The sequence below is a fragment of the Phoxinus phoxinus genome, assembly GCF_949152265.1.
Source record: "Phoxinus phoxinus genome assembly, chromosome: 15".
In the NCBI taxonomy this organism is placed as follows: Eukaryota; Metazoa; Chordata; class Actinopteri; order Cypriniformes; family Leuciscidae; genus Phoxinus; species Phoxinus phoxinus.
The window spans coordinates 453,213-465,521 of NC_136890.1; the positions used below are offsets into that span (position 1 = coordinate 453,213).

At 45.6% G+C, this 12,309-nt stretch overlaps 1 protein-coding gene across 1 annotated transcript; it reads left to right on the forward strand.

Annotated features, from left to right (window-relative positions):
- Positions 1-98: 98 nt before the first annotated feature.
- Positions 99-9,069, forward strand: exorh (extra-ocular rhodopsin; the record flags this gene model as incomplete). The annotated part of the gene is made up of 5 exons (XM_079638157.1): positions 99-474; positions 3,251-3,419; positions 3,615-3,780; positions 7,818-8,057; positions 8,941-9,069. Exons 1-5 carry the CDS (start codon positions 114-116, stop codon positions 9,067-9,069), a joined length of 1,065 nt encoding a protein of 354 aa, XP_079494283.1. The 5' UTR covers positions 99-113.
- Positions 9,070-12,309: the final 3,240 nt, after the last annotated feature.

Here is a 12,309-nt window from a genome sequence, read left to right on the forward strand (position 1 = left end):
GGGCCTCTTGAGTTCCGGGCAGCACATCTCTCGCTCGCTCTCAGGGACTTCATTCGCTTTACAGCTTCGCCTGTCTACTTTCCCTGTCTTGATCCTTAACCAGTGAACCGAATATGAATGGAACGGAAGGTCCGAACTTCTACGTGCCGATGTCCAACAGGACCGGTTTGGTCCGCAGCCCGTTTGAGGAGCCGCAGTATTACCTAGCGGAGCCGTGGAAGTACTCGCTCCTGGCCGCGTATATGCTCTTCCTCATCGCAACCTCTTTCCCTGTAAACTTCCTCACGCTCTATGTCACGGTGCAGCACAAGAAGCTCCGCACGCCCCTCAACTTCATCCTGCTCAACCTGGCCGTGGCCGACCTGTTCATGGTGGTGGGCGGCTTCACCGTCACGCTCTACACGGCCCTGCACGGATACTTCGTCCTGGGGGTCACGGGTTGCTACATCGAGGGCTTCTTCGCCACGCTGGGCGGTAAGTGCGCTCAATCGCCGTGGGAAAACCAAACCAACGAGTGCTCGAGATGTTCATCAATGAACAAATAAGGATCGGAATGCATTATAGGGATATGTTAAAAAAAACTTGGTATTCTTGGGAGTCCCATGTACTGTGATGTACAGTATGGGTGGTCAAGGTCACTTGATTTTAAGGTGACCTGTTACAGTGTAATTATACATTAAGTACTGAGTAATAATAATTAAACACGTGTACTTCAGGATTTGGGTTAGGGTTAGTTCCATGAAATTATGCATCATTTAAAGTTATTACTAGAGTAACTACATGTAACGTGACGAACACTGCCAAATAAAGTGTTACCGGTGATTCTCACAAAAATTCACCCTCAACTCTAATAATTACCATTATGCAAAAACTAATTATACATCCAGGTAGTGTTTGTTGTACTGTTTTCAACATGCTTTTTAAATAATTGTTTTACAGTGGTTTACAAAAAAGAATAATAAATAGTGATGAGTTACAGTAAATAATGTTACAATGCATAAAGAAAAGCAAGGTTAAATATATGCTTCTTTTTTTTAGGAAATATGAGCTGATCACACATATCCTGAGATTCACACATAAGTGCTGTGAAATATTGCTTTTCATCCAGGCAGATAATGACTTCATGTCACATTCTGTGGTCAGTTTGAGTCTGTTCTCATATAGCGGTATCTTTACGGTTGGATCTGATTTTGCGGTTCAATAAATGTATATTATATTTGGACTGTGTAGTCTAGGAGGACGTCTCTGTTACTTGTGTAACCCTCGTTCCCCTTGAGAGCCCCAAACACTTCTGACGTATTCTGAAAAAGCCAATGCAATTGGTGTGTGAAATTTGCAAGCAAGGCCACGCCTCCGGACATATAGGAGCCGGCTGCACACATACTTAAGGTTTGTTCTGAGGAACTGAGACAGCATCTCTAACCCCTCAGGTGCAGTTCACGCTTTGAGAGGAGAGACACAACGTCATCCGTTCCCTCCATCGGGGAATGATGGTTACGTCAATAACCGAGATGTTCCCTTTATGTCGGTCACTTTTGACATTGTGTCGAAATACTGACACTAGGGATCCCTATACTAAACACCACAACATGAACTGTTTCACAAGGCATGGCAGTCCAAATGCGGGCAAGCCTCCATGTGCCAACTGAGCAACTGCGCAAGTGCAACTACACTAACTTGCAACTGACCAATGCCCAGGGTAAGGACCTCAGGTCTTCCAACCACGAGGACCATCTCACCTCTTCTAGGGAGAGGTCACTCAAGCCATAAGCCTCTTTTGATTTTCCTCAATAAAAGTTTTACTTTATGATGAGTAAACCTGGTTGTTAACGTTGGGAAGCATTGTGATAGTGGTGATAGTCCTCTGAATTCCTCCTCGTCCCATCCAGGGACCAGACGTGAAGGTCCCAGAGGTATGGGCACGGGTGCCAGATTGTGCCATGCCCTTGAGAAAGAAGGTTCTTCCTCAGGGAATCCACCAGGGAGGGGCCAACATCATCAGCGTGAGCGCCGAAAAGTTGCTCAAAAGTTGGTGATTTATATAGTGCCATGCCCATCGTGGGACTCGAGTCTAAAGCTAATGCTGAACCGGTCTCACATGCATCAACCCCAGCGACGTGACTGCAGCGGAGGAAGCCATATATTATTCAGTGGAACTACTGTTTTGTGCTTGAACAATCTCAAGTAGTTCAGCACTGACTGCATAGTGTTGAGAAAGAGATGCTCTGCATGGGGGAGAGCTTGCTGTACTCCCAGTTGACCCGAAGTCCCAATCTGGCTAAGTGCTCGAGGACCAGGACCCTGTGTGCACACAGCAACTCACGCAAGTGAGCTAGGATTAGTCGTCGAGGTAGTTGCCGTAGTGGGAATAAGCTTCGTTAAGACACAAGGAGACAGGGACAGTTGAAGGGGAGCATCTTGTGCTGATATGCATGACCTTCAAAAGCGAATCATAGAAATGGTCTGTGACTGGGAAGAATCAAAACATAAAAGTACGCGTCTTTCAGAATGTGCTTCCTCATCAACCTCTTGAATGGGACACTGCACAGGGCCCGATTCAACATTCCCAGAACTAGGATTGGTCGCACTTTTGTAAATGACCTTTATCATCTTGGCTGGAGGGACAGCTCTCTTGTGTCCTTTGCCAGTAGGGCCGCTGTATTGTCCTGAAGTCCAGCAGGAGATGCTCTGTTGCAGAGGTGAATGGATTCGGTTCTCTTGCGAAGTGAAGAGACGCTGGCTTAGGCTCCAAAGAACAAAGCTGAAGTTTGTCAGCTTGCCTTATAAAGCCGTATGTCTGGGGCCGTGTCCTGACATGCAAATTCCACACGCCAATACCATTGGCCTTTTCTGAATACGTCAGAGGTATTGGCTCTCAAGCGTGCCCCCCAAGGTCGGCATTTTGATACAACGTCAAAAGTGAAAGGGTTTGTTCTCCGTAATGCAACATCACATTTTCCTTCCTTGCCCCAGTGGCTTTTGTCTTGCACACCAGGGGAGTAAAAATGAAGTATTACGTCACTGTTAAGTAACCGCTTAAGTTCAAACAAATTGACCAAAATCTTAAACCATGATTTGTGTAATTTTAGTTATGACAGTGATACACTACACCAAAGTATAATAAACTGAATCCAGAACCACACAGATTTTATAATCCTCAATATCACTGCAAAAGTTAATTACACAACTATTATATGTAATATATAGCAAATCTCAACTGAGTGATCATGATCTTCTCTATGTTTCTCAGGTGAGATTGCGCTGTGGTCTCTGGTGGTCTTGGCTGTTGAGCGCTACATTGTCGTGTGTAAGCCGATGAGCACGTTTCGTTTTGGTGAGAAGCACGCCATCATGGGAGTGGGCTTCACCTGGGTCATGGCCCTCACCTGCGCCGTGCCGCCCCTACTGGGCTGGTCCAGGTAATCGATCACGCTTTTCAGGATAATACACAGCTTTAGAAACTGATTTTTAACTAAATTTCCCACGACAGTGTAATCTGAAAGTGCATTCAAGCCTAATAAACACAGCTGTGATGAATGTGTGTGTGTGTGTGTGTGTGTGTGTGTGTGTGTGTGTGTGTGTGTGTGTGTGTGTGTGTGTGTGTGTGTGTTCAGGTATATTCCCGAGGGGATGCAGTGCTCTTGTGGAATAGATTACTACACTCCCAAACCGGAAATCAACAACACCTCGTTTGTCATCTACATGTTCATCCTGCATTTCTTCATCCCACTGCTGATCATCTTCTTCTGCTACAGTCGTCTGCTCTGCACTGTCCGCGCGGTAAGACACACACACACACACACACACACACACACACACACACACACACACACACACACACACACACACACACACACACACACACACACACTCACTAACTATCAACAGGAGACTCTTCCCAAAACACCCAGATAACATGTTCTTTCTCTCAATAAAAGGACATCTAACATCTAACAGTAAAGTAGAGACTTTAGCTAGGAAATGGTCACTTAAACTATTGGCTCCAATGACCCTTGTGACCTATAGTCGCTAGAAGAACAGATATATATATATATATATATTTTAACACGTTGAAGACCTTTCTCAAACAAACCGAGTCGATATTTCATCTCTGGAAGCCGGGCTGAATGAGCAGCACTGTAGCGTGGGCCTGACCCTCTGAATGTTCTGCTGTGTACGTGTGTCATGTCTATGGGTGACTGGACATTGCATTCAGCAGATATGGGTCAACTTGTAAAAATGCGGGTCGTCTGACCAATTAATTGGACTCATAAGAGATTTTTCATAACCAGCATAATTTAGTTGTTCACCTGACAGGTGTTCTGACCAGATCAGCCAAATGTAATTTGATTGGTTAATTGAGAAGAATGGACTTAAAGGTATGGTTCACACAAAAATGATATCATCATCTACTCGTCCTCTTGTCATTACAAACCTGTATGACTTACTTTCTTCTGCAGATTTTTTAAAGAATGTTGCAAACCAAACAGTTTTGATGACCATTTACACAATTGCACAAAATAAAACTTCTTTACTGGCATTGATGGTTCCATTAAGAATCTTTAACATCCATGAAATTGATAACCCATCCAGTCCTGGAATGCTTTTACTGAGCCATTTCTATATAAAGGCCACAAGATCTAGTCCTGACATATACACTCGGGTTATGATGAGCCAGTGTTTCACACCATAATCATATATGGTACTATAGCATAGTACATTAATACATTAATACATTTACATTTACATTTATTCATTTAGCAGACGCTTTTATCCAAAGCGACTTACAAATGAGAACAATAGAAGCAATTAAACTAGCAGTAGGACAACAGTGTGTAAGTGCTATAACCCTTCACAGTACAATCCAACGTAGTATTTTATTATTATTATTTTATTTTTTAAGATAGAATAGAGGAGAAAGTGTTAGTATTACTTGATCAAGTGGTGTCTTCAGCAGTTTCTTAAAGATGGCTACAGACTCAGCGGCTCTGGCTGAGTTAGGCAGATCATCACCAGCAGGGAACAGTCATGGTAAAGGTCCGAGAGAGAGATCCAGTGCCTCTTTGAGATGGCACCACAAGACGCCGTTCGTTTGCAGAGCGTAAGTTTCTGGAAGGCACATAAGTCTGAAGTAATGAGTTCAGGTACAGGGGAGCAGTGCCAGTGGATGTTCTGTAGGCAAACGTCAGTGACTTGAATTTGATGCGAGCGGCAACCGGCAACCAGTGCAGTTTCGTGAGGAGAGGAGTGACGTGTGCTCTCTTCGGCTCGTTGAAGACCACTCTAGCTGCAGCTTCTGGATCAGTTGCAGAGGTTTGACAGTGCAAGCTGGGAGACCAGCCAGGAGAGCATTACAATAGTCCAGTATGGATAGAACAAGTGCCTGAACAAGGAGTTGTGCAGCTCTGATAGGAAGGGCCTGATCCTCCTGATGTTGTACAAGGCAAATCTGCATGACCGGGCAGTGCTAGCAATGTGGTCTGTGAAGTTCAATTGGTCATCAATTACAACTCCAAGGTTCCTGGCTGATCTCGATGGAGTTATGGATGATGAGCCTAGCTGGATGGTGAAGTTGTGATGAAGTGCTGGGTTAGCTGGGACCACGAGCAGTTCTGTCTTCGCAAGGTTTAGTTGAAGGTGGTGGTCCTTCATCCAGCCAGAAATGTCTGTCAGGCTGAGATGCGAGCGGCTACTGTTGGATCATCCGCCTGGAATGAGAGGTAGAGTTGTGTGTCATCAGCGTAGCAGTGATAGGAAAAGCCATGTTTCTGAATCATAGATCTTAGTGATGTCATGTAGATGGAGAAGAGAAGTGGTCCCAGCACTGAGCCCTGAGGCACTCCAGTAGCTAGATGTTGGTCTTAGACACCTCACCCCTCCACGACACCCTAAAGGACCTACCCGAGAGATAAGACTTGAACCACTGGAGTGCAGTTCCCGAGATGCCCTTCGTCTTTAGGATTGACAGGAGGATCTGGTGGTTAACTGTGTCAAAGGCAGCAGATCCAGCAGGATGAGAACTGAGGACTTGGAAGCTGCTCTTGCCAATCTCAGAGCTTCAATTACTGAGAGCAGGGCAGTCTCAGTCGAGTGTCCGCTTTTGAAGCCAGACTGATTGTTGTCCAAGAGGTTGTTCTGCGTAAGAAAGGAGGAGATCTGGTTGAAAACAACTCGTTCAAAAGTTTTTGCGACGAATGGAAGAAGAGATACCGGTCTGTAATTCTCCAGATGTGCTGGATTTAGAGTGGGTTTCTTAAGCAGTGGGGTTACCCAAACCTGCTTGAATGCTGTGGGAAATGTACCAGTGTGAAGAGATGTGTTTATGATGTTTGTGAGTGTGGGTATAACAGAGGAAGAAATAGCTTGAAGTAGGTTAGTGGGAATAGGATCAAGCGGACAGGTAGTAGGGCGATTGGAAAGGAGGAGTTTGGAGACTTCTGTCTCTGAAAGCAAGGAGAACGAGGGTAGAGTGTGTGTGTTAGCTGGTAAAATGTGTGTCAGTTTGTGGATTGGTAAATTGACCGCTGATGGTGGTAGTTTTATTTATGAAGAATGTGGCAAAGTCATCAGTGGTTAGGGTTGACGAAGGAGGAGGAGGAGGAGGGTTAAGAAGAGAGGAGAAGGTTTTGAAAAGCATGCGAGAGTCAGAAGAATTGTTAATTTTGTTGTGATAGTAAGTCATTTTAGCAGTAGATATGTTAGCAGAGAAGGAAGAGAGGAGGGATTGATAAAGACCAAGGTCAGAATGATCTTTAGATTTGCGCCACTTCCTCTCTGCACCCCTGAGTTTAGCACGATGTTCACCTCTGGGAAGGATGAGAGTAGGACATCGAGCTCCTCTAAGAAACTGCCAAGCTGACCTGGGGGACAATATATAACTACACAATGGATTTTAATAGGACTAGTGATGGTAATAGAATGTGATTCAAATGAGCTGTTGTTACACAGAGGTGGTAAATGATTAAATTTCCAATCGTTTGAGATGAGCAGACCGGTACCTCCACCCCTTCCAGTCAGGCGAGGGGTGTGTGAGAAAGAGAAGTTAGTGGAGAGTGCAGCTGGTGTGGCTGTGTCCTCTGGTCTGATCCAGGTCTCAGTCAGGGCCAGAAGGCTGAGACCTGAATGACTAGAAATAGATGTAATGAAATCAGCTTTATTTACCGCAGACTGGCAATTCCAGAGACCAATAGGAAAAGAGAAGATAGCACTAGAAGACATGGGAAGGGTACGCAGGTTGTTAGGATTGTACCGCCTCTGACGTGTGACATTGGATTTACGCATGTCAGTAATAGTAGGGATTATAAAACACATGGTGTAAGAGAGCTCACAAACAGAAAGATCAGTTGAACGTTGAGTTCAAAAACAAGAAGATAAAACAAATAACGAGAAAGTAATACTCAAGTGCCTTGCCGGCGTCCTTGAAGTCGCACAGGTAGAGTTGTTGGTCTTTACACTCTTCGGTCTTCACACGATGAGGGCTTCACAGCTGCCGCGGTGCACTAACCTATTTATACACGCCTAATATCTCGTTGTTGAATACAGTAGGCCACGCCCTCCTCTTTCGCCAAGCGAAACACAAGTCACGACACAAACAAACAAAGGCCACGTGTGTGGCCTTGCGTTTTACCAGAGTAAAACACAGTAAACAAAACAAAGTATCCTAGCAACAAAGAACCGCGCTAAAATCTACTGAGAAAAGTAAACACTCACAGACTGATGCCCTCTCCTGCTGTTCGACAGCTTCTACATAGTACCAATCAGCATCAGGACTATGAATATCTGATATAGAATCTAATTGTGTAATGTATTTTTCACAGGCTGCTGCTCAACAGCAGGAATCAGAGACGACCCAGCGCGCTGAGCGGGAAGTGACGCGTATGGTGGTTGTCATGGTGATTGCGTTCCTGGTGTGCTGGGTGCCGTATGCTAGTGTGGCGTGGTACATCTTTGCTAATCAGGGGACTGAATTTGGTCCTGTCGCTATGACGATACCAGCTTTCTTTGCCAAGAGTGCAGCGCTCTACAACCCGGTCATCTACATCATACTCAACAGACAGGTGAGACTGTGACTCGCGCAATTTAATACTTGTATGTGTGTATTATATTATATTTAGGGCTGAAAAAGTGATCATGAGCCCAATTACATCAAAATCATGTTGTGTTGCTTTGGGTCCTCTATGCTTGTAGAGTTCAACTGATGATAACACACTTTAGACACAATGTTGCCCGTTACTTTGTTGTTGGTCATCAATACTTCAGCATCACAAGAGCACGAGGGCCTTACGGTCAATTCCCAGCGGATGCATGAACAGATTAAATGAACAATTTGAATGCAATGTAAATTATGTTGGATGAAACGTCTGCCAAATGCTCACGTGATGCACACTGTTCTAAACACACCGCAGAATTAACTATTGTGTGTATTCAAGCAACACACACTCATGGATCAGTGTTTTTGACTCGCATCAGTTGAGGGAATAATTGGGCAGTATTGTGACTGTATATCAGTGGCTGGGAACGCCACATGGCTCCTCATATAGTCTGCATTAGAGACCGTGGAGGAGGTCGGACATCTCAAACGCTCGGATGAGGGGAAGATGAGACGTTAAACACTACACTATAGTCAGAGTACCTGACCTTGATCCTCATAGTTTGGTTTTAAATATAATAGAGGGAATCTATTAGACTTATATTTAGCCACACTACAACTGGGGTACTAGTCCAGATTTGCCGGTTAGACAGAGTCTAGGACTGTAATTGTAGCAATTTGTAGCTTTGTTAATTGTCCATTTTACACAGCAGTTCTAATAAACAGAGTACCCATTACACTTTAATGCAATTATTGGGAGTCCCAGGTTTGACACTGAACAGCCCTAGTTTCTATAGAAAGCTCTGCACATTCTCCACAGTAACGGCTGCTCTGCGTTTGCATTGGCTCAGTTCAGGAACTGCATGCTCACCACGGTGTGCTGTGGAAAGAACCCGTTCGGTGAGGAGGAGACCAGTATGATGGCCTCCAGTAAGACTCAGTCCTCGGTGGTGTCGTCCGCTCAGGTGGCCCCCGCCTGACCCCCGCGGCTCAGAACTGGACCGGTCCGGCGCGGGACTCCACAGGCCGAGCAGCGCTCCTCCAGTGTCCACCGCTACATCTCATTCTGTGTCGCTACGAACTGTCCAGTGTCCACCGCTACATCTCATTCTGTGTCGCTACGAACTGTCCAGTCAGATCTCTATAATTCTGTATGTTCCACTGTGCATTTATATGGGGAATCCTGTCAATGTCTGTTCCGCTAGCTTCGGCTTCACCAGCGTGTGGATTCTCCGGCTGCTAGATGAATATGTAGATTTGGTCAGTTATGATTTTATACATTTTGACTGTTGTAAGCTGATGTTTTGAACCCCAGTTTGATGTCGACAGAAGAGATTCTGAGCGCTGGAGCCATAAGAGACCTCAGGAGAAACGCTAACAAAACCATTCTGTGAACTTTTAGATGTAAATGTTGTCTGTGGAATAATTAAAGTATGTCTGGTTAATTTTTTTTTTTTAGATATATTAAATAAGGTTTAGATGTCTGAGTGAAAATGTAATTATCATTAAAATGATTACTGTAACTGCCCTACAATAAGCTTTATAGCCATTTCTGTCAAGATCATATTTTTAAAACACAGCTGAGCTGTGACGTCAGAAGAGTGTGTGTGTGTGTGTGTGTGTGTGTGTGTGTGTGTGTGTGTGCTGAGCTGTGACGTCAGAAGAGTGTGTGTGTGTGTGTGTGTGCGTGTGTGTGTGTGTGTGTGTGCTGAGCTGTGACGTCAGAAGAGTGAGTGTGTGTGTGTGTGTGTGCTGAGCTGTGACGTCAGAAGAGTGTGTGTGTGTGTGTGTGTGTGTGTGTGTGTGTGTGTGCTGAGCTGTGACGTCAGAAGAGTGAGTGTGTGTGTGTGTGTGTGCTGAGCTGTGACGTCAGAAGAGTGTGTGTGTGTGTGTGTGTGTGTGTGTGTGTGTGTGTGTGTGTGCTGAGCTGTGACGTCAGAAGAGTGAGTGTGTGTGTGTGTGTGTGCTGAGCTGTGACGTCAGAAGAGTGTGTGTGTGTGTGTGTGTGTGTGTGTGTGTGCTGAGCTGTGACGTCAGAAGAGTGTGTGTGTGTGCTGAGCTGAGCTGTGACGTCAGAAGAGTGTGTGTGTGTGTGTGTGTGTGTGTGCTGAGCTGTGACGTCAGAAGAGTGTGTGTGTGTGTTGAGCTGTGACGTCAGAAGAGTGTGTGTGTGTGTGTGCTGAGCTGTGACGTCAGAAGAGTGTGTGTGTGTGTGTGTGTGTGTGTGTGTGTGTGCTGAGCTGTGACGTCAGAAGAGTGTGTGTGTGTGTGTGTGTGTGCTGAGCTGTGACGTCAGAAGAGTGTGTGTGTGTGTGTGTGTGTGTGCTGAGCTGTGACGTCAGAAGAGTGTGTGTGTGTGTGTGTGCTGAGCTGTGACGTCAGAAGAGTGTGTGTGTGTGTGTGTGTGTGTGTGTGCTGAGCTGTGACGTCAGAAGAGTGTGTGTGTGTGTGTGTGTGTGTGTGTGTGCTGAGCTGTGACGTCAGAAGAGTGTGTGTGTGTGTGTGTGTGTGCTGAGCTGTGACGTCAGAAGAGTGTGTGTGTGTGTGTGTGTGTGTGCTGAGCTGTGACGTCAGAAGAGTGTGTGTGTGTGTGTGTGTGTGCTGAGCTGTGACGTCAGAAGAGTGTGTGTGTGTGTGTGTGTGCTGAGCTGAGCTGTGACGTCAGAAGAGTGTGTGTGTGTGTGTGTGTGCTGAGCTGTGACGTCAGAAGAGTGTGTGTGTGTGTGTGTGTGTGTGTGTGTGTTGAGCTGTGACGTCAGAAGAGTGTGTGTGTGTGTGTGTGTGTGTGTGTGTTGAGCTGTGACGTCAGAAGAGTGTGTGTGTGTGTGTGTGCTGAGCTGTGACGTCAGAAGAGTGTGTGTGTGTGTGTGTGCTGAGCTGTGACGTCAGAAGAGTGTGTGTGTGTGTGTGTGTGTGTGCTGAGCTGTGACGTCAGAAGAGTGTGTGTGTGTGTGTGTGTGTGCTGAGCTGAGCTGTGACGTCAGAAGAGTGTGTGTGTGTGTGTGTGTGTGTGCTGAGCTGTGACGTCAGAAGAGTGTGTGTGTGTGTGTGTGTGTGCTGAGCTGTGACGTCAGAAGAGTGTGTGTGTGTGTGTGTGTGTGTGTGTGTGTGTGCTGAGCTGTGACGTCAGAAGAGTGTGTGTGTGTGTGTGTGTGTGTGTGTGTGTGCTGAGCTGTGACGTCAGAAGAGTGTGTGTGTGTGTGTGTGTGTGTGTGTGCTGAGCTGTGACGTCAGAAGAGTGTGTGTGTGTGTGTGTGTGTGTGTGTGTGTGTGTGTGTGTGTGTGTGTGCTGAGCTGTGACGTCAGAGGAGGGAGACGTGCCGACACAGTTCTATTCAAGTATGGAGAGTTTTGAGTCTGAGGAGATCCACAATCCCCCTCAAACCCTCGATGGCCACAGCCGTACACTGTTGAGCCTCCCAGGCGTGAGACAGACGAGGAGCCAAACAGACATTTAAATAATATCTATCGAAGAAACATAAATATCTGGTGTGAAGAGAACCAGTGGAGAGTTGGTCAGGTGTCTGGTAGTATAGGCATAACTTAGAGGCACCGCATCAGCTACCAGTCTCACTCGGGTTTTAAATCCCATTGTATAACTCCTGAGATCTCCAACCGTAGTCCTTCTCAGTGAAATCGGCGCTGCAAATGACCGAAGTCTTGGATACGGAAGCAGAACTGAAGTCAGCGCGTTTGCTCCGTACAAAGTTGACCCAGCACGGAACAGTGGACTCTGTGACCGGTTGTAACGGTGTTTTTGCACACAGCACAAACACAGTAATTCACCATCGTGAAAATACGCCTGCGTATACTAACTACCGAACTTAACTAACTAACTAACTAAATAAATGTCCTAATCACTAATTCTCTCGCTCTATCACTCGTACAGTTATCACACAGCTCAGCGAGCGGGGGAGACGTCTCCCTCGTGTGACGTCAGGCGATTCGTTTGGAAGGAGGAGCAGTTTTAAGGGAGGACTGAAAATAACGAACTTTTTCATCTTATATTCTGCCTTTAGGAATCGAAAAACATACAAAACAATACATCAATTTGTCCAATGTGTATTTCCCCGAACTATTTTGTGTTAATCATAATTACAAATTTAACCTGACATACACACTTTAAGATTGAATAAATGTGAGGATATGAATGTGCCTGCAGATTAAAAATACAGAGGCAAAGAAACTTGCGCTTGGAAACATGACAAAGAAAACTGGTT